General features: G+C 38.1%; 1 protein-coding gene across 2 annotated transcripts in view; it reads right to left on the reverse strand.

Annotated features, from left to right (window-relative positions):
• Nucleotides 1-21,883, reverse strand: part of dpp10 (dipeptidyl-peptidase 10 (non-functional)) — a 218,702-nt gene that overhangs the window by 91,375 nt on the left and 105,444 nt on the right. For both annotated transcript variants that reach the window (XM_088606022.1, XM_088606023.1), the window contains exons 2-3: nucleotides 9,731-9,845; nucleotides 8,281-8,376 (exon numbers count right to left, since the gene is read on the reverse strand). In XM_088606022.1, the coding sequence (XP_088462148.1) occupies nucleotides 8,281-8,376; nucleotides 9,731-9,845 (211 nt within the window). The remainder of the gene's footprint in view (nucleotides 1-8,280; nucleotides 8,377-9,730; nucleotides 9,846-21,883) is intronic.

Below are 21,883 nucleotides of genomic sequence, written 5' to 3' on the forward strand. Positions count from 1 at the left end.
ATACAGTACAGTAACAGAAGTCATGGCACAAGCTCCCACTGGCCTACAGCTCTTTCTCGCTGCTTCAGTTAAGAATCTGACACTACTAATGATATCTGAGAAGCCTGCTCTTACTCTCCAAAGGGAAACAGCAAACAGCGGGTTTCCAGCTGTCATATATCTTTACACAGTTTATATACTGTACACACAGTATGTTTTCCTCCCGAAAGGAAGCAGGTGCATCTCAGTTACAGTGCATTTTCTGATTATTTATTTTTGTAATTGTTTGTCATCGGCATTATTCTTTTGTTCACTAGTACACTTCTTTTTCTTATTTTTTTCACTACAGTAGCTATTTTGGGAGTTCCTTTTCCTTATTGCGTTATTGCTTGACACTGTCTACTGGAAACGCTGGAGGTGCTCACATGGTCAGCCGGGAACATCGTCCCTTACTTCTTGCTTCCTCTCTTTCCCAATTCCTTGTTTTTGGTTCTCCAGTCTGCTCTGGGCCTCTGCTCCAAGTTTCTCAATACAGGGTCGAGGGGGAGCCAGAGCCTATCCCGGCGAGAGACGGGGAAAAGGCAAGGATCCACCCTGGATGGGAAGCCAGGACATCCCAGGGCAGACATGCACCTGATGGAGCCTGCTAGCAGAATCTGTATGTTACTCTGTACCTATATAGTGGTAGGAGCTGTGAACTCCTGCTGAATTCAAATGCTAAACTCTAACCTTCACACTTGCTTTAGCACAGATGCTTCTCCCTCTCTGTTCTAAACTCCCTGATGGGGAATGTTTACACTAAACTCCTGATAAGAAAGGAATGTTTTAAGTGCTTTCTGAGTCCTGGAGTTTCTTGAGAAAGATACAGTACCTCAAAGACAGGAGGGGGAGGGTGTAGAGAAAAGTATATATAAGCTCTGTAGAGCATCCCCTTTGAGCTACTATAACTGCTATAACTCCTATGGTCTTTACTGTGGTTCCTTGTATGTATACTGTACAATAAAGCTTGGCTGGATGAACGGACACTTCAGGCTCAAATCTCTTGGTTTCTACACATCCATTCACACCATGTTCACCTATCAAAATGTCTTTGGACTGTGGGTGGAAACAAATGCAAACACAAGGAGAACATACAAACTCTACACAGATACCGTAGCACCACAGCTCTGGAAATGAACCCAGGGCCCCAGCACTGCGAGGCCACAATGCTAACTCCTGTGCCAGTCAAACTGCAGAACAGTACTGTATATATGACACATAATCTGTACATGTATTATGAATTGTGTTAGTATTACTATAATAAAAAGATAGTAGTTCAGGTGGGTAGCTGCGTCAGCATGTGTAGGCTGCAAAGGAACAAGTAATAGGTTTATTCCATGCTGAAAAAAAGAAGAAAGAGAACACAACGTTTCGGCCGTGGAGCCTTCTCCAGGTGTGAGCAGCCTGAAGCAGCCTTCTTCACACCTGAAGAAGGCTCCACAGCCGAAACGTTGTGTTTTCTTTCTTCTTTTTTTCAGCATGGAATAAACCTATTACTTGTTCCTATAATAAAAAGATTACTGTGGCTTTAATAAATACAAATCTAAATTAGGACTTAATGCTTGATAGATCTACATTCAATGTTCATGCAATGTTCTACTGCACATGCAAGGTTAAAAAAACATACAGTATAAAATGTAATGGTTGTTTTTGTACATGACAGTATGTACAGTATGACTTGACACTGCTGTTTAGAAAGATTCAATTTAGTCCTCTTTGATATTCCTGTACAATTTGCAATTGCTTGTACAAATGAATTAATATTCAGGAATGGTATAAAATCCCAGAACTACAGTTGAATGAATGAATTAAGACCAAAATGTTTCACTGACTGAGATCTACACTGAACCATAAAGTCAAAAAAGGCAAGGGTTGAGAAGGTGTCTTTGTAAACTAATTTACTGCCAGAAGACTTGTTAAATTGTAGTGATTAAGCAACTAATCTGTTCAATTGCTGGAAAACAAAGCAGAGCACAGGTTAAGCAAAACACAAGAGACCTACAGACCCTGAGGACCAAGGTTCTGAATCATTGCACTTATCAATTGTCCCTTAAGACAAAACTATTTCAATACTAAGCACTGTATCCCAGGAATACACCAGATAATTAAAATTGCTGTATGTTGCAGAATTCAAGAAGGCACCCATATATTTCATTTTGAATTCTTAGAAATGTCAGCACTTTAATTTTGCAATGCAGTTGTTTTTATCAGTACACCCAATACTGAATAGGCGTATTTCAAGGGTACTTTACCTTATGCAATAACTCAAGAATTCTGGGGAAATTACTTTTGGCACTAACAACTACTTCAATTATTATAGTACATGAAAATGTACTGTGTGTTGTTAAAACTGAGAATTAAGGTGTCATTTTTAAAATAACTAAATTAAGAAATGGAAACATAAACAGTTAAGTTTTGTAAGATATAAACTACAGTACATAGTTTGTTCTTAAAATCCACACCAAGAATGCCTAAAAGAACCATAAAATATTAGATCTTCTGTAAGGAAAGAATGAAGACTAACAGCTTCCTGTGTTTTTTGAGGGTGGGGTGGAAAGTACGTTTGCACCTTTGTAAATGAAATACTACAGTATGTAGTACACATTAACTTTCTCTTTCCCCAAGCTGATGAACATTTATAGTTGCCTCCAACAAACTCTTATCTTGTTTAGGAAAATATGTGAGACAACATGTAGCTGTTGGAGCTGAATACAGAGAAAGTTTAATCACCTGAAAAGCAGAACAGAGAATTAATTATCTAATTATCATTTTAACTACTTCTGCATTGAGGAACATGGTACGCCTTCGCTTTGTATGTCCTGAGTTGAATGTAAATTAAACCAATTAAGTTTCACGCTCAACTCTCCCTCATATAGTAAAGAACTATTTTCCGATAAAGAAACATGTTTAATAGTAATAAAATCCTCTTATTTGTGATAAAATTGTAAGATTTTCTTTCCTTTGTTTTAAATGCATTTTGTATTGGCACTCTGAGTTATACTGAAAAAAAAGCTAAATAACAAATTAAACCTCTTAACCGCGAACTGGAATGAGCAGATAAGCTACTGTTTTGTTTAAAAATGTATAATACAAGGCATCATTCTTCCTCATGAAATTGCATTTCAGGAACATTAATTAAACCAGGAAAATGTTGTGCTGTTAATCTTCTCCTTTAAGCTCGCGCCTGGTGTGACATTAATGTTTTTTAATCATGTTATGGCAGAATAATGTCTAGCAACATCCAAACTTTTTTACCAAAAACAAACAGCAATATGCCATCCATAATCCACACAACTCTGTTCATCAGGCTTGGAGAATAGTAAGGTGGCATACAAAAAATGGATATCTTTGAACAAATTTGATTGGCACATGTTCCCAGTTCCAAAATGTTAAACAAATTAACTGAGAATTAAAGATTGCTTAAGACTGCACTTACTGTATTCTCAACTGAATTTAAATGCAATCAGGTAGAATGAGTGAAGAGATGCATACTGTATAGGCATTAATGTTCATTTCAACAAGTTCACACACATTACCAGGTACTGTACATGTTACATGTTTTCTTTAAGAAAGATTCCGAAGCACATCTTTGTTTTTGATTTGTAATCAAGTCATTGTATAGAGCCTACATTTCCAAGATGATTATAATATCAGTGTGGTTTAATGGCCGTGCCCCTAACATTGCACAAATGTTTGCTTAATAAGCGGCGGCAGTATTAATAATAATAATAATTTCTTACACTTATAAAGCACTTTTCTGGACACTCCAATCAAAGTGCTTTACAGGTAACCACCACGTAGATGATGCGACGGCAGCCAAAGTGCACCAGTACGCTCCCCACACACCGGCTCTCGGTGGGGAGGAGAACAGAGTGATGAAGCCAGCTCATAGATGGGGATTATTAGGAGGCCATGACTGGTAAAGGCCCATGGGAAATTTGTCTAGGACACTGGGGTAATGGAGTAATGACCACAGAGAGTCAGAACCTCTCATCTGAAGGATGGCACCTTTTTACAGTATAGTGTCCCCATCACTATACCTGGGCACTAGGACCCACAGAGACTGAAGGGTGAGCGCCCCCTATTGGCCCCACTAACACCTCAGCAGTGACCTTAGTTTTTCCCAGGAGTCCCCCTTCCAGGTAGTGACCAGGCTCACACCTGCTGAGCTTCAGTGGGTTGCCAGTTGTTGAGTTGCAGGGTGATATGGCTGCTGGCTGAAAGCATTGAGCACAACATTTTGCACTTTATTTTTGGAATAATGTCAGCTGTCTGTTCCTGCATCACAATGCTAGCATGAAAAAGACTTTACAGTCCAGATGTTTCCATTTTAATTTTACTCCAGTGGGCGTATCTTTGTGAGAACTCAAACATCTGTACTGTAGGTATTATCTCAAAACTGGTAATGGACCTAAATACACAGTGTATGTGGTGCTACGATAATGGATCTCTGAGATCCATAATGGATTTCAGTGTTGATCAATAGTGTGTCAGTATTTCTAGGTATATAATTCAAGATAGAAATGCTATGAATAAATGTCAAGAGTCGGTGCTGCATTTTGTATTGAACAACACTAATGGAGATAAGCACTCACTGAATCCTAAAATGACATATTATGCCATCGGTACTTCCAGGCAAATAATTTGTATGTAACAGCAGCTCAGATTAAAATGTGAAAAAAAAATGCGGGAAAAAAAATCAACAGCTTTCAGTTCAGCTCCTATGCAAACCATCACGTATTACAGTAAAATGAATTAATCACAAACACGGAAAGCTTTAAATCTACATTTAGTTTGAATAAAACCTCCAGGATACTTGCAGGCAGATCTCAAAAACAGCATAACGGATTTCTTGCTTTTGTAGGTGACTGGCACATGTCTAGTTTCCCTGTAGAGTTCCACAGATTGTCAAATGAGATTTAAGACTGCTCTGCTCAAAAGCGTAGCATGTTGCATTATTAATAAAGCAACAGAGCCAGGCTTTGGATTAGAGGGTTACTGAAACACAGCCCACTGTATGGCTTTGCATTGTTTTCATTTTCAAGACCCTATACCCAGCATCAGTATGAACACAATATGTTCATTATATACACAATTTTTTATTTCGATTTGTTTTAATTTTTTTCTATTTACAATTAAATGCACTTGGTTAAAAAATAATGTAATAATGTTGATGACAGGATTTACAGTATGCAGAAGTTCTATATGTTGGACTGTTAGTAATTGAGTCTGAGAATCTGGTCAGCTTGCTGCCCCCTATAATATTGTGTTGTTTAGTATAACTGTTTCATGATGAATGAGAGGAAAATCTAAATGTGGTTCATATTGCAGTGTGATTTAATATAGTACTGTCTTGTTTCCATTAATACATCCATTTGCCCTTACCAGCTGAAATGTTACACATTCTCACTCACATAATACCAACCTTTTCATTCAATCACTAGCTGAAGTGTTTCTTTGAGATTAGTAACCTTTTGTTTCATTTTTATAAATTCAGCCTTGTGCAATACTGACATGAAAAGGCAGCAGGATGGGCAAGCAGTGTCCAGACGCTTCTGACAGTCACAGGTGCAATACAGTGATTTCTGGATTCACATGCCCTGAGATGACTAAATTGGCAGGAACCAATTCTCATCTTGCCGAAGTAGTTCCCACTGACTACGGTAGATGCCTGGAAGGCCATCAGAAGCCTGGCCAAGGAAAGACTCATTCATGTGCATTAATCATCTCCACCGTACGCGTTGATTGCATTTGCTGGATGCAAGGATACAGGTTAAACGATGATGACACTCGTTTATCCTGCTTCTTCATTTAATGTGTTGGTTAAGGCACTTAAGCATTTAAAACATCTGAGGAGAAAAAGAGTTCAACAACACGTACTGTATATACCTGTCTAGCTACCAAAAATCCTGAAATTTGAAAAGTTTGAAATCCTAACACTGAAAAGTAAATTGAATCTGTCCATTATCAGTGATATAAAGAGTAATATGTGTATAAAATGCCACAATCCTGTACATTATAGGCTGAAGTCTAATCAGCAGCCTGCAAGAGCCCAAGATGTACTAGATTCACGATCCAGGACAGACCGCATTGTAAGACAAAGGAATGCAGTCAAAAACACTTCCTTTAAATCACATCTAGAAAGTGAAGCAGAAAGTCACTGTAATCAAGTAGGCAATGGAGTTTATTACTGTAATGTAATTAGCTATCGTTCCTATCCTGAGAAAGTGATAAACGGATCCATTTTACATCCATTTGCCTCCACAGAATGGTAAATTTACAACCATTATATTAAAGGGTTTGGCTTTAAAACTTTTACCCTCAACAGGGAAAAATCAATATGGCTGCATTGTACTGCTAAGACAATAACATTCTTATATTGCTTGCTCATTTAAGAAGCCTCCTCATGAATGAAGTTGCTAAGAACAAATCCACATTGTTTGACTGTGTAATTCCTAAATATACCAGACAACAGAATATCTCTGTTTTCTCCCCAGTCCTTTGTATGCACCTTGCAGTAACAATTTGCAAAAGACGGAAAATGTATTTTAATGACTGAAAAGCCTCTGCTCTGAAGCACAGCACATCTCCCATTTAATGTGTGTTTAGGTTGACGCTCATGAAAGCTATTATCTTCCCAGGTTTACTGTACATTCAGCATTATAGCAAAATAATTGCTTCTCAACCTAAATAATTAAACAGACACACAAACCACATACAAATAAATGCACAAAAGCATTTGGGCTGCCTTATTGTCTATTCTCTATACAATGAAAAGCGTTTGGCAAATACACTGCTGAATAGTCCGTACCTTCTGCTGAAGGTAGAGCAGGAGAACTGGGACAGAGACAACACAATGGCAACGGCTTAACATTCTAATTGAAAGTAGACAGACAAGCCAGAGTAATTTAAAATAACATTTTATTCCAAGGTGCTATCATGACTGATACCAAATACAGAACTTCTGTAAAGACAAATGTTTACTGTCGGATAGAGTAATTTACAAAGAAAATCTTTACATATTTTTTAGAAAATGATATATTGATGGGATATGAATATTTTCACCTTTTTAGCTTTTATTATGAGTTTAAATTTTTTAAAGCTTTAGCTGCTTAGCCCAAAAAATCACCACATCTCATACTGTATGCAGAATTAGGTTGTTTTCACATAGAATGAACCACCAAAAAGAGCCACAATGACAAAGAATGATGGCCAAAAAATTCTCCCCAATAATAACATTTATAGGCCAGTACTGACTATAAAAACACTGCAGCAAGAATTTTGTTCCCCATCATTTCACTGCACTGTTTTAAAGGCATCTCCCAACGTAAAACAGCAATTTACCAAATGGAAAAGGAATTATAGCATCAGCCTCCAGGTTTTGGGAACCCCTTCCCTTTAAACTTTATAGCTCTGAACAGCCCACTTACACATACACTGTATGATACAGTACTTCTATCTTCTATTCTACAGAAAATCCACTCTACAGTCAATCTGCTTACTTTGCTCATTTTACTTTACAGGTGAAGCAGAAGGTGCATTTCTCCAAAGTTTAAAGGGAAATACTGCCAAAGTTGTAACCAAAATACTCTTCCAGATGCAGGACAGGACACTAGGAATGTATAGCAGTACTGTAGTAGAAGCAGTAGTATTATAATAATAAGGAACAAGTAATAGGTTTATTCCATGCTGAAAAGAGAAGAAAGAAAACACAACTTTCGGCCGTGGAGCCTTCTTTAGGTGTGAGTGGCATGATCTCATTGGGTCTCCTGGCCCAAAACGTTGTTTTCTTTCTTCTCTTTTCAGCATGGAATAAACCTATTACTTGTTCCTTTGTAGCCTATGCATGCTGACAAAGCTACCCACCTGAACTACTATAATAATAACAACAATAATAATAGAAAAAAACAGAAAGGGGTTATTATTGACCATAATGGGATACTACAGCTATAAGTTTAATCACATAAAAAACACACTCCATGTCTGATTTAATACTAGACTGAGAAACAACAGCAGATCTTTGAAACATCAGGCTCTGACAACACACTGAGATCAACATGATGGAAAACTAATTACAATTGCCTTTCATGAGAAAAGGGAGAACACAGAAATGAGTAGTTTGAAAAAAAATGACAAGTTATTTTTGTCATTTATAAAAGCATCACGTTTTACATGAGAAAGCAGAAAATAGCTTTGTAAAGGAACCATCGAAGGCAGATGAAGAAGCAGAACCAGTATAGTGGAAGGTTACCAGACACCTACCGCTTATCCATTTTGCTTCAGGGTCATGTACAGCAAAATCGGGTTTAAAAAGATCTTCCACAGAAAGTTTAGTCTCACTCCCACTTGAGGTGTCATCTGCAAAGTAATAATAATACTTATTTCTTTGATAGGCTTAAAATCTATTCCTTTCTTTGCCTTGAGGAAGTCGGTTTTAATAGATGCTTCAAAGAAATTACTGTTTAATTCAAGGATTGAAATTCGAAGCCAATTTTACACCCAAGATGAATGGACACCATGGTCCAACTTTATCTTTTAAATTTCTTACAGGATATCAACTCACTACTTTGAACTCCTATCATCTATGACTGCGTAAGGAATAGATGCAGTGTAACATCATTTTCATGCAATAACAGTGATGGTGTGGCTAGCCACCTTTGAAAATGAAATGAGGGCAACACAAAGTGATGAAGTTTTGGGTTCCAGACACTGCTGCTGTACACTTGAGCACAGTACTTTCTCTCAGTGGCTGCAGTCCACTGACCTAGCAATGCAAGGGGTAGCCCAGCAATGAACTAGGATAATCTCTGGCCTTTGAGCCTCTAGCCTGGGGTATGGGTCTGACTTACTGTACTAAGCATCAACAGCACAAATCTAAAGTCCTTGCTTCGAAGTTATGTGCTTTGTTTTCTTTCTCGAGATTTTTAACTTTTGTCATAGGTATCTCAATAGGAGTGCTCCAGCGTTATGGTGCTCTGAAAGTTTCTGTTGTATCACAGTGCTTGGGTGACAGAACTGTCTAAATGACTTCCAATTCCGATTGATTAATTAGTATACAAATTTGCTAGATTTTACCAGTAAAACAGAAATATATACTATGTGTGTCCTACAAGAAACATACTGGTATATGTAATGAGAAAATAGAAGTCTCTTTAAATGTTGCTGCTTTCCAGTGAAACTTCCAGAGCTCATTCTTAATAATTAATGACCTGCTCACTCTTAAAACACACCTTAACCCTGAAAGGTGTTTCTCGTAAGACAGATAGATAAGCAAGTAAGCCCAATGGGAAGCTACTGTATATTATTTTGAATTACCTTATACATTAACTCATGCTTAATGCTTCTATTTTTGAAAATCAAAAATGCATGTTGACAAAGCTGTAACTGATGTTTCACAGTAGTATTGTAATATGATGGCAACAGTTCTCTTTACTGTTTTAGGTTTACTCCCATATTTAGACAACCCCTCCCCAAGCACACACAGAGATGAAACAATGTGCTGTTGAACTGATTAGAAACCCAATATGATTGCAGTAATCAACACAGAACAGTAATGGTGAAATGGTTATTTCAGAGTTGTTTTTCACACATCGGCTAACCCATAGCTCATTACGTGGTTCTCCAATCACTGAGTCGTATATACACAGTAAATTTAATAAAAATAACAACACTAGTGATGTGACGCTATGCTTTGTGATAACATCCTTCTTACCTGGGGTGAGCAGTATGACCGACATGGTAATGAGGGAGCAGACCACGAGAATGACCAGCAGTGCGATAGCAATTCCTTTCCAGTTCCTCTGTGGAGGGCTGCCACCTCCCAGGTCCTATAAAAGCACAAACAGTGATTTCGATATGCAGACTGAAGCTTCAAAAATGTTTTGCTGAAGCAGAAATTATACGACACACTTTTAGCTTACTTCAGTAAGATTGATCCAGGCATTCCTGAACAGAAAGCCACTTCTTCTGGGTTGTGGTAAATCCCAGAGCCTTAGGGCACAAAATGGGATTACACCCCAAATGGTATGCCAGTCCTTTACCCATTACACACATGCTATGAATGATCTCTTTCTTTGGTAGAAAACATACTGTAGCTCAAGGGCATGCGCACATGAAAACTTCAGTTCTACGCCGATGTCAATCTAAAATCTGGCTTTATTCACAACTAAATAGTTTTGCAATGAAATTTAGCTGACCACTCCGCAGGCTCCTACATACACCCTTATCCCCAGGATCCCTCTTTAAACTCTGTGGCACATCCTTTTATACAAATGAAGTCCATGGGACAGTATTCCTGTTCTAGTCAATGCATCAGGACAATTAGTGTCCTGTTGTACTATACTGTATATACCATATACACAGTACACTCTAAATTGAGAATTACTGACAGATGCATTCCTAGAGTCTGTGTGCTCAGGGGGAGACAGTGGTGATCCCATACTCGTTGCTATAACATAAAAACACAGGAAAGCTTACAAATTAGAAGAGGCCATTAAGCCCATTCACTTTAGCTCGTGTGGTAGTTACTAGTTAATTGAAGAAAGGATCTCATCCAGCTGCTTCTTGAAAGAAGCCCAGGTATCAGCTTCAACAACATGGCTGTGTATCTTGTCCCATTCTCCCACACCCTCTAGGTAAATCTCTCTCACGGGGAACCCTGCCACACCACACACGCGCAGTTTAGAGACCCCAATTAACCAGCATGTGTTTAGAAAGTGGGAAGAACCAACGTTTCCTGAAAAAGCACACATACAGTAGACACAGTGAGAAGAAGCAAAATATACACAGAATGTGTTAGTTCCAAGAGCTGTGAGGCACATGCCACTCTACCGTCAAGTAAGTACATAAAAAAGGTTACAAATGAGAGGATCCAGCCATTTGGCCCATCTAGCTTTGTAGTTAGTAATGAATTTATAACATTCACATTCAACCATTTCTTCAACATGACAGGATAACCTGTGCTCTACTCCCACAACACCCAGTAAGTGATCTTAAGAATAATTAAGTAATTAACACATCAACTACTGGATAATTACAATGGATATAATATCCAATGGATATAATTATCTGATAATAATGAACTGTAACGATTCCAGTCATTCCAAGCGAGTTTTAAAGTTAAGCTTAACAGTTTAAATCACCCTTAGAATCAGTCTAAAGCACTGTTTTTATTAACGTTAGCTAACCATACTGGATGTGTTAAAATACAGTGTGATGTTGATATCACATTTAAAAATGTGCATTTAATGTCCTGTTTATGTGGCAGAACATTAAATGCATATTTAACACACTCACACAAGCTCTGTTATATATTCTCTATGTACATTTCAAAGGAACAAAATGTAATAGCGTGAGTTAGTCTCAATTTACCAGAGGCAAAACTATTGGGCATGACTGACAAGCATACAAATGCCTGAAAGACTGTTATATTCTCAGATGAATTCAGACTGAGCTCCAGAACTCTGACTGCTGGTACAGTCTAGTGGAGACATAGTAAAGACAAGAACTATTGATTGATTTCAAGTGACCGTTCAACTCAAAAGAGATTACATTCTTAGTCTTGTATGGCAATTGGACCTTGTATTTTATTCACATGGGAGTCTGAGAAATTCACACAGGCAAAAGTATATTATAAGAAGCAACTTTCATTTTTGAAATACATGAAAAAAATGTACAATCAAAAGGAATCACAAAGATTTTTAGTTTCTGTGCACATAAGGAATGTAAACAATGATAATTACTGTACTTCTTTCCAAATTAAAAGTGACATCTCAAATGTTATCCTTATACAGTATCGTAATATTAAAATGAAAATAAATGCAGTAAATAAATTAGCATTTGTTAGCTGCACAATTATATCAAGAAAAGTAAAATTCTAGATTATATTTGCTAAATGCAAAGTCTTAATGCATAGTTACATACATTATGTATCAAGAAACAAGAAGATCAGAGACCTAATTTAAAAAACAAATCTTTTTGCTGATCTTGATAGATTAGAGGGATGGGTACTATATATAGTCATATGAAACACTTAATACAGAAAATGAAATTCCTTTTCACGTTTATTTCAAACTAACCGGTATGTTCATAAATAGATGTGTTGCTGGACTGAAAACACAGGCAGGTAAATAGACACAGAAGGGGGTGTAAATTTACAAGCTTGAACTTGTAAGGCAGTAAAGTAATTGTTCCTTTCCTGTAATAAAAAGTGGGTATTATTACATGTAAAGGCCTTACAAAGAGCAAGATTATACTACCTTGACAATCACAAACTACACATTGTTAAGACCAGTTGCACTACATCAAAGTAACAAAAATTAGTCACCTGTTTTTATTGAGTCACTAGTTTGCGGGTTCATGTTCTACAATGACATTAAGAAACCTGTGTATCCACATAGAAATGAGTCTGACCTTTATTTGACTCTCTGCAGACTAATGTGGTACTTATCCAAAGATCGTATGCCATGCCATGATAATTAATTTCCAAGCAGACGATCACATTGATTCCTGAGTAAAGAAAAGTAATCTAACAGGCTTCACTTCATTTGTCCTACAAAGACCCAATTTCAAAATACCATTGTTTATAACTCAAAAGCACAAGCCTGGTAACAATGATTAATTCATGCAATGAACAGAACAGAACCTCTTATTCCTGGTAAGGGAATAATAATGGCAATATTACTAGCATTTTTGCTATTCTGTGGGGTCTTTAAACTTTAATTGCCCTTAAAGAAAAAGGCTTCAATCACTAAAAAAAACATACTTTTACAAATTAAGTTTTGTTGCAATGTAAAAAAATCAGGGTGGATTTAGCTCATAGAATTGTCAGAACACACAAATATATGAGCCTGTAACAGGACACACTGTACAGTATACATTTACCTGTAAAGAGACTATTATTTAGTTCTTTTTTTTTAATTTCTGTTTTTTAGAAATTTAAGTTTTTCATAACAAATCATTTTTACTATGTGTATTTATAAGGGTTCCATAAGCATAAGGCGCCATTGCAAATGAAGGTAGAACATCTGTCTCAACAAAAGACATAATTTCATATACATTTTTAAAACGAAATAATAACACTTTCACATAATGATCTTACACTTAAGATAAACTCCTCAAATTGTTATTTTCCACGGCGATTACTAAAACATATGGATAAGCCTCATATGATAACATGTTTATTCAATTCATACACAAGAAGCATGCTACTTTCTTTAGAAAGTGCTCTTCACAATAAAATAGAAAGAACGTGCCCACTGGAATTATGCACTTGAATTATTAGGGTAAAATTAGATGAATACACTTAGTATGAATGACTACATGCCTCCTTATTTATAATCGATTATTGATTTAAAAGGAATTCCTTAAAAAACAGTTTCTCATTCCATCTACAGAAAAAAAATTTTGAAAGGAGCATTCAAGTTAAAACTAGAGATGGTTCTAAGCTAGCTTGTATACTGTATTTTGCATGTATTGTCATAAGCCCAGGTATTCTCACATTTAATTTTCACGGGAAGGACACTGAAATGTAATCTAGGGTTGTTTGTTGTTTTTCAAGTAGTCAGAATGTACAGTATACCTGAAAATTGAAAAACAATTTTCTGCCAATCCCCAATTTGTTAGTCAGCTCCATACAGCACCCACCCAGGGCAAATGTCATAGGGCTGTACAGTATGTAAATAAAGGAGAACATTTGACAACCTAGTGTTAGCAAGATTTACAGGTACAACATCCCCGCTGACATGCTTGACATATACAGTACAAGTAGGTGTTTCTTTTACTTTTCAAGTCTTTCAACAGCACTGAAGTGGAACAGAGCCTGCAGAGACATACTCCATGAACGGATGGAAAAAAATAGCCTAATTATATAGTTGCAGATGATATGCAAAGATTAGACAAACACTAGAATGTAAAGAATGATTCCCTCTCTCCCTGTATATTCATGAAATGAAACCTACTGTATTACCCAAATCAAACCACTTTGACCCACTTACTTGTGTCAGAGTATGATCTTGGTATTTGATGGCAGTTTTCCAAAGATTAAAAGAAAATTACAGCAGAAAAAAAATTGCCCTCTACTAGATTCATAATATCCAACCTTTAATCCAGTCAGAATGTTGTTATTTCAATCTTTCATTCTGGCTTTAAGAGAACATTCTTAGAAGACTACAATCATTACAAATAATATGCTTCATTTTACCTCATAATAGTCATAATTTTAATTGCATAAATTTAATTACTCTATAACAGAGCAAATTAGTCTGGAGGAGCTAGACTTGTACAGTACCTTTATTTCAATCACTCCTTCTCTTAAACCACCAGTAAGGGTTACCTTCACACTAAAACCTAAATAAACCATCGAACGGGAAAGTTTTCTTTTATAGGGAGATATTGGTAAAAGACACAATATCTGGCTAACCTAGCCTTAATCTTATTTTTTTGGCCAAAAAAAATAAAACAAACAAAAGGATGTCAAATTTATTGCACCTGCCATTAATAACAGAATGAATAATTATCATCATCACGTTCATCATCATCACCACTCCTTGTGTACATAATAACATGGCAAAAAAATGAGCAGCAGCATGGACTTTCCTGTGCTTGTTTAAATGCCCAGGTGGTTTAATTTCCTATCTGTCTCTCTTTCCTCCATGTTCTGCTCATCTCCACTTCACAGAGCGCACTACACTCCCAGGATGTGATCTGCCTGACAGACCACAGGTGGTGTTTGCAACAGCAAATCGGAACTGTCGGACTGTGGTAAGCACCTGGAAAGAGAGCAAATTGACAGGTTTGACATTAAGTATCTGTCTGACGGCACTACAGCCCTTTCTCATGCAGCTTCCATAGCTTAAAACCTATGTAAATATTTGCTTGCTGAATACTGTACCTTCCGATGCTGTTTTTTTTTCTTAATAAAAGATCTTTAACAATCTTTTTTGGAGGTGAACAGCCACAGGCACGTAAGAAGACACCCATGCTTAAATTCCTGGTTGAAGGGCAAAATGTAGGACAATATTTCTATGATTTATCAAGTTTGTGAGCATATACTGTACATGACAAATGGATTCACTTGTGCATTCAATCATTTTATACCTAGACTGTGGATGGCTTGGTGTTGTCGTAGTATGAGCTAGTGCCTCCCACCTCTCAGGTCCCGAGTCTGACTCCAGACTGAGGTATCTTCTGTGTGGTATTTGCATATTTGCACAATTTAATTTGGGTTTTCTCAGTTTTTCTCTCCACTTCTAAAGATATGCTGGCTAGTTTAATTGCTCCATTGTGCTTGTTTACGAATTCTGTGTTAGTACTTATACAAGTTCTATGTCATTTGTCTTATTCGCATTCTGAACCATGTCAAAGGAGTACAGTACTGTATATCAGCAGTGGAAAGATCTGCTGATGACAAGATCTACCAGTGGAATGGATGGAATAAGCATGGTCAATGCCTTAAATTCACATTTTTATGGTGCAGTTCTGGGTCATCTTTTGAGATTGTGTTTTATCAGTGCTTATTCACAGCATCGACTGAACTAAAATCCTGCATACAGACAATAATACAAGCCAGATCTTTCTGCTTTTCCCTGCAATCACGAATCACAATCCTTTCTGTCTCCCTGGTCATCACTGCCATTTGGCATTCATGATTTGGCTACTTGCAAGAAAGAGCATAAGGCTGATTAGAGCTTCTTGAGGATCTGCTTGGATTAAAGCTACTGGACTTTTTACCACTAGTGGAAATCCTGCCAGTCTTATTTTGCAGACCAATTCCTTTTTATAATCACAATGCCACAACAGATACTAACAGATGTCATAGTCAAACCAAATAAATTGATCAAACTATATACTGTGAAGCCTAATCTACATAAGAGAAGTGCAAATGAAATTCATTACGATAATACTTGTTTAAATACTTCTAAAACCTAAACTATTCTTAATAGCAGTCTTAAACTGTATGGAAAACCTTTTTATTTTATAGTATTTTTTTTCTTTACTAGAAAAACCTAAATTAAAGACAGAGTTGGGGTTGAAAAAGCAGACACTACTTTTAAAGGGGGATAATTAAAGTACCTTTCGCTTCTTTGCAAAAACACAATTTTTCTACCAAGAATCTATTGACTGAGTATCGACAAAGGTTTTCATTTAATATAACAGTTGCACTAATTGCATTTATTGGTATTCGGCATAAGTTATTAAGCATCTTACATTATTTTTGAGGTATGAAAGATGTCAGACCAGATATAATAAAACCAAACTTAAGTTTGTCCTAATTTGAAATGCAGCTACAGGGAATATTCCAAACTTTTTATCTTTTATGCAGATGCTGTATAGCAGTGTGGTCTTCTAGCTAACCACAAGACAAAATGTTAATGACATGCAAAAGGCAAAAGCAGAGAATATGAAAATCTTATCACTTCATGTCAACTCATATTTTATAATATCACACAGCATTTAAACATACGCATGGGGCCTGTTTTTACTGATTTAAAAAGCAGCATATCTACTGTAGGTGTCTTATCCTTATCTCTTATTTCAGATCATGAATGAAAAGGCTATTCAAAAGGTTTTTCTGTACTTTTGTTCAACTACTCACACAGTCAACAAAAAGCTAAGAAACACCTTAGACCAAAAACTGCACTGCTGCTAATTTCTTCAGAATACTCCTGTTCTGCTTCCAAACTCAAATATACAGTACAGTACTGTAGTAACCTCTTTGGTGTTAATTAAACTGTTAAATACAGAAAAAATATAAATAATATATTTGAACACAGATTCTGTTTCAGATCATTAATTTGTGCCTCTCAGACGTACGTTTCTGTAAACAAAGATAAATTACCCTTAGATTGTATAATTATATTAACAGCAACACACAGCTTTATCTGGAGAATTGTACATACCTGTACCTCCTAAAATTGCTACCCAGCTGTATTTTCACTGTCTACGATCTCTTTCCTATATAACAAACCCTAACAGTATATACTTTAATCAACATAGTTCAAAGCAATACAAGGGAAATCTACAAGGGAAATCTACATTTTATAATAATGCTTTATACACTTATATAAACAGTGGCTTAACCATACAGACAGAGTGATTAATTATAATATTGGCAGCACATTTAGCAAGTTTCAGTAACTCAAGAGTGGACTCAAGGTTGAAATCCAAGGTTATTTTGCACCGTAGGAAACCTAGGATGTCGTGCTGAAGCATTGATTTCCTGTTCTCTGTCGGCATCTTTCTAGCCATGCTCAATGCCTGTTCCATCGCTTATTGTCCACTGCTGTGTGCAATTTGACCCTGACAAGCTCTAATGCCTGTGCAGTGTACAGCAGGTCTGGAATACTTCCGCTTCTGCCTGAGGTCTATTTCAAAATGGGTCTGTTCATCTTTTTTGTTAACTAAACGATGGAGAGATCTAACACTATTTTCTTTCTGATGGGTTTTTGCTCCTTTCTTTTAGCAACTGCGACCTTGTAATGAATGGACAACTCATTGCATTTCACTAGCAGAGGAACTGAATTTCTACTTTGAAAGGTAGACCTGTCTGGTTAGTGATGGTTGGTCCACAGTAGCACGCCCAAAGCAGAAGAGTATTTATTGCTAGAATGACAAAGATGTTTGAGGTTACTCAGCCTGTCCAATTATGAGAATTAGTCCAAATGTGCCCTACACACTGTCACGACTATAGTCCCCCCTCCTTAAGGGTGCTCCAGCCCTTTCACTAAAGACTTCATTCCATGCACCTGCGCCCTATTCCCTGCCCACCTTAAAAGCCAGGCGCTGACGCTCTTCCGGGCTCTGCATCTGATTTCCATATCGTGCGAGTCCGGGACCTGGAAGCGCCTGGTCCCGTTAAGGTTTTAACCTCGGTTCCCGTTCCTGTTCCCCGTCCGCCGGTTCCGACCCGGCCTTCGTGGTTTTTAATTCTTGTTCTGATGGATCTCCTGGTTTTGGACTTACTCGTGTGTTTTGGATTTTCCCTAAGGATTACTCTTGGATTGTTCGCCTCGGCCACACCTCCCCCGTGCACCAGCGCACCTTGGACACGCCCCCCTGTCTTCAGCCCCGTTTTCCTGCATGACGTTTCCCCAGTGTTCCCCCACTTCGTCGGATTGTGTCATCCGCATAGGGTCCGGAAAGAACTGCTCGTTACAGAATGCAGAGCCTACACCTGGACCCCGCGGACGGCAGCCTGGATTCCATCGGGTTTTTTTTCTCCCCTTTTTTTTTCTTAGGGCTTCGGAGCCGCCCTGAAAATGAGGGGCGTACTGTCACGATAGTAGTCCCCCCTCCTTAAGGGTGCTCCAGCCCTATCACTCAAGACTTTATTCCATGCACCTGCGCCCTATTCCCTGCCCACCTTAAAAGCCAGGCGCTGACGCTCTTCCGGGCTCTGCTCTGATTTCCGTATCGTGCGAGTCCGGGACCAGGAAGCGCCTGGTCCCGTTAAGGTTTTAACCTCGGTTCCCGTTCCCGTTCCTGTTCCCCGTCCGCCGGTTCCGACCCGGCCTTCGTGGTTTTTAATTCTTGTTCTGATGGATCTCCTGGTTTTGGACTTACTCGTGTGTTTTGGATTTTCTCTAAGGATTACTCTTGGATTGTTCGCCTCGGCCACACCTCCCCCATGCACCAGCGCACCTTGGACACGCCCCCCTGTCTTCAGCCCCGTTTTCCTGCATGACGTTTCCCCAGTGTTCCCCCACTTCGTCGGATTGTGTCGTCCGCATAGGGTCCGGAAAGAACTGTTCGTTACACACACAGCAATTCAGAAGACAGCCCCTCAACATATCGCATTACCACACAAAATAACAGATCCTTTGAAACAGTAAGCACTGAAATGGATAATATTGATATTATGTAAGAAATAAACCCACCAATCCATCCATCCATCAATCCAATTTACAACCACTTTATTAAACACAAGCCCTCTCTGAAAGCAACAGGCACAAGGCAGGGTACATCCTAGATGGGATGCCAGTCCATCAAAGGGCAGACACGGAGACACAGAGACAGACACAGTCTCAAACAGGTGGACACCCAGACCAAGGCCAATTTTCCCAGAAGCCAATTAACCTTCCAGTATGTTTTTGGACTGTGCCACCCTAAATAAACTCATTAATAATAATATAATTGTGATAGAGGTTTGCAGTTGGACCTCCATGGCCTTGATCTGCCGATTTGCCTGTAGTGAATGGGAAGAAGGATGGGAATTTCTTGAGCAAATGTTGGGACTGGATTAGAGGCCCATGTTCATATTGGGAATATCAGGCAGGAATTGGAGTTTGGAGTCTTTATCCAGAACCTTCTTCTAAAAATTCCATTGTGAAGCAATGCCATGGACATAATTGCTGTCACATTGATACTATAATCACTGTGATATGATCTAGGCCTACAGTATTCAGTTTAATGTGAAGTAGGCTGCAGGAGACCTGACAGACTCAGGACACTGGCCACAGTAAGGCACACTAAAGAGGAGTTCCCATCTGTTTCTCCTGAAACCAATATCAAAAGCTCGGCATTTTTCCAGAGCCTAGACGAAAATATAATAATAAAAAAAACAGAAGATGTACTTGCACTGCTAAAAGGTGCATACTTCACATAATTGATTCACTTCACATGATTGAATCACTGTAAAACCAGATGCTGAGATCCTATCTGAGCTTAATATATGCAAAAAATATGTCCTGCTCAATTCGTCATTACAGTCTAGACAACATACCAGTACATAGTAACCATGCTTAATGAATAAGGCTGGGAATCCTTCCCACACTTGTACTCTTTAGCTCCAGATAGCCCTATTCATTAAAGCCAGAAATGATTTCACTGGGTAAACTTTATTTTCTTGTTTGTCTTATATTACCATCTGTTACTGTGTGCATTTGACTTAATTGTTGTTTATGGACATTTATTGTTGAGGAAAGGCCATCTTGTGATGTCGAAGGCACATTAATGAATCACCTAAGCCCTCAATTTAATGGGAAATGTTCTCTTCGGGGGGTGTTTACATAGGTAATTTTTTAATGCAAGCTGACACAAGTGACACATACACAGGCACATCTAGCAGATGAGTTGGATGGAAACAGTTTTTGTTACCTTCCAAAACAAGAGCCACAGAGAAGGATATGGTGAATCTCAGTTACACAAGAAAATGACAACCAAATTGTGGGAAATGCTTGCCCATTTTCAGAAGGAAATCCACATTTGACTTGAAAATGTTAATGATCTCATTCTTTGCCAAGAAAGCCTGGGAGGTTTGCGAGGACAGCATCTGGTGCAACACTAGGGCTGGATACCTTCATTATTCATCCATTATTCACTAGTTAAATACATATTTCTCTTCAATGAACAAATTATAAGATAAATTAATTGCTGTATTTGTCATGTTTTCTGTGCAGGAAACCAACATTTTTCAAGAACATAGAAGCATTTTCTACACTTCTATGTTAAGAAGACAAGAACCAAGCATTACAAACTAGAAGAGGCCATTTGGCCCATCTAGTGCATTTAGTTGTCAGTAGGTAACTTATCCAAGGACCTCTTCGAGCTACTTCTTAACAGGAGTCACAATATTGGCTTCAACAACATGGCAGGGTTGCTTGTTACATACTCCCACAATGGTGTGTCTAAAGAAGGGCCTCCTGATCTAGGTAATGCAATTCCACTATTGTCCATCCCCACTTTTCCTCTGTATTTGCATCACCATACTGTATGTTGGGTGGGTCTTCTCCAGCAAAACAAACTTAAAACCAGAACGGATTCAGGGATAGATTTCAATGTCCCAGCATCAAAGAATTTAGCTTGTTTAGACATACTGTATTGTATGATGTCAATTCAGCGAGTACTGGGTTAAGGTTAAAAACTGTTATAATTAGCTAATCTCAGCCACACTGTACCGATTTTCACATCAAACTCAGCGAATGTAATTTCCTCTGCTGGATGCCCTTTTTGTAACCACAAGCCTGAGTGACACAAGGTAGCAAATTTCACACAGCACTTCTTAATCTCAAGGATATCACAACAAATAAACATCAATTTGTCACTGTCCAATCCGGCAGGAAACAGACGAGGAACATCAGGGAAGTATGTCATTGCCTGTCAGAGGTACATTCCCACCACAGTGAAAGTGGTCTTAAGCACTAGATACGTCTGTACTTCACACGACCTTGAAAGCACTAAAACTCCCACCTTCCCCCATTGTCCTGTCACACACCTTAATGAGCACAAAACACAGCAGCATATTAAAAAAGAGGAAAAATTAAAGACTGATCATTCTATCCCAATAAGTAATGACTCTCAACACTGGAGCTGACAGGGCTTTATCCCTCTCAAGCATGATATAAATGCATTTTTCACTGGTCGGGAGCCAATGATCCAGTGGTGTACAGACACAATAAATAACCCTGCACCTGCTGCTCCGTCTTCACCTCCCTTATTGTTTTCCATCAAATCTGTCTAAATATATTTCTCCTGGTTTTGGAAACCACAGAGCCATGCGCTCCTGATTCCCCGGTGAAGACCTATCACTGAATAATTCATTACACCTGAGCTTCCTCTGTGTACATTTTTATTAGCTTTTTTTGGCAGTACGTTCAGTCAGCTACTGTATACATCAGGCTCTGGACAGGTGTTTGTTCCCTTTGGGTACATGTAGTAACTGTACCCCTTAAAGGAGGCCAGAGTCTGAAGAAGTAATATGGGCTCTGAAGTCTAAGGACCAAGGGAAGACAACTGCTCCTAAATGCCAGGAAGACATAAAAGTGAACATCTAAGATTATCAGGTAATAATTCCTTATATTTTATATTGTGATTTTTATTTACAGAGCTTTACAAAGCAGAGGACCCACTTAATTAACCACATAAGTGC

Source organism: Lepisosteus platostomus, chromosome 14 (assembly GCF_059453375.1).
Source record: "Lepisosteus platostomus isolate fLepPlt1 chromosome 14, fLepPlt1.hap1, whole genome shotgun sequence".
NCBI lineage: Eukaryota > Metazoa > Chordata > Actinopteri > Semionotiformes > Lepisosteidae > Lepisosteus > Lepisosteus platostomus.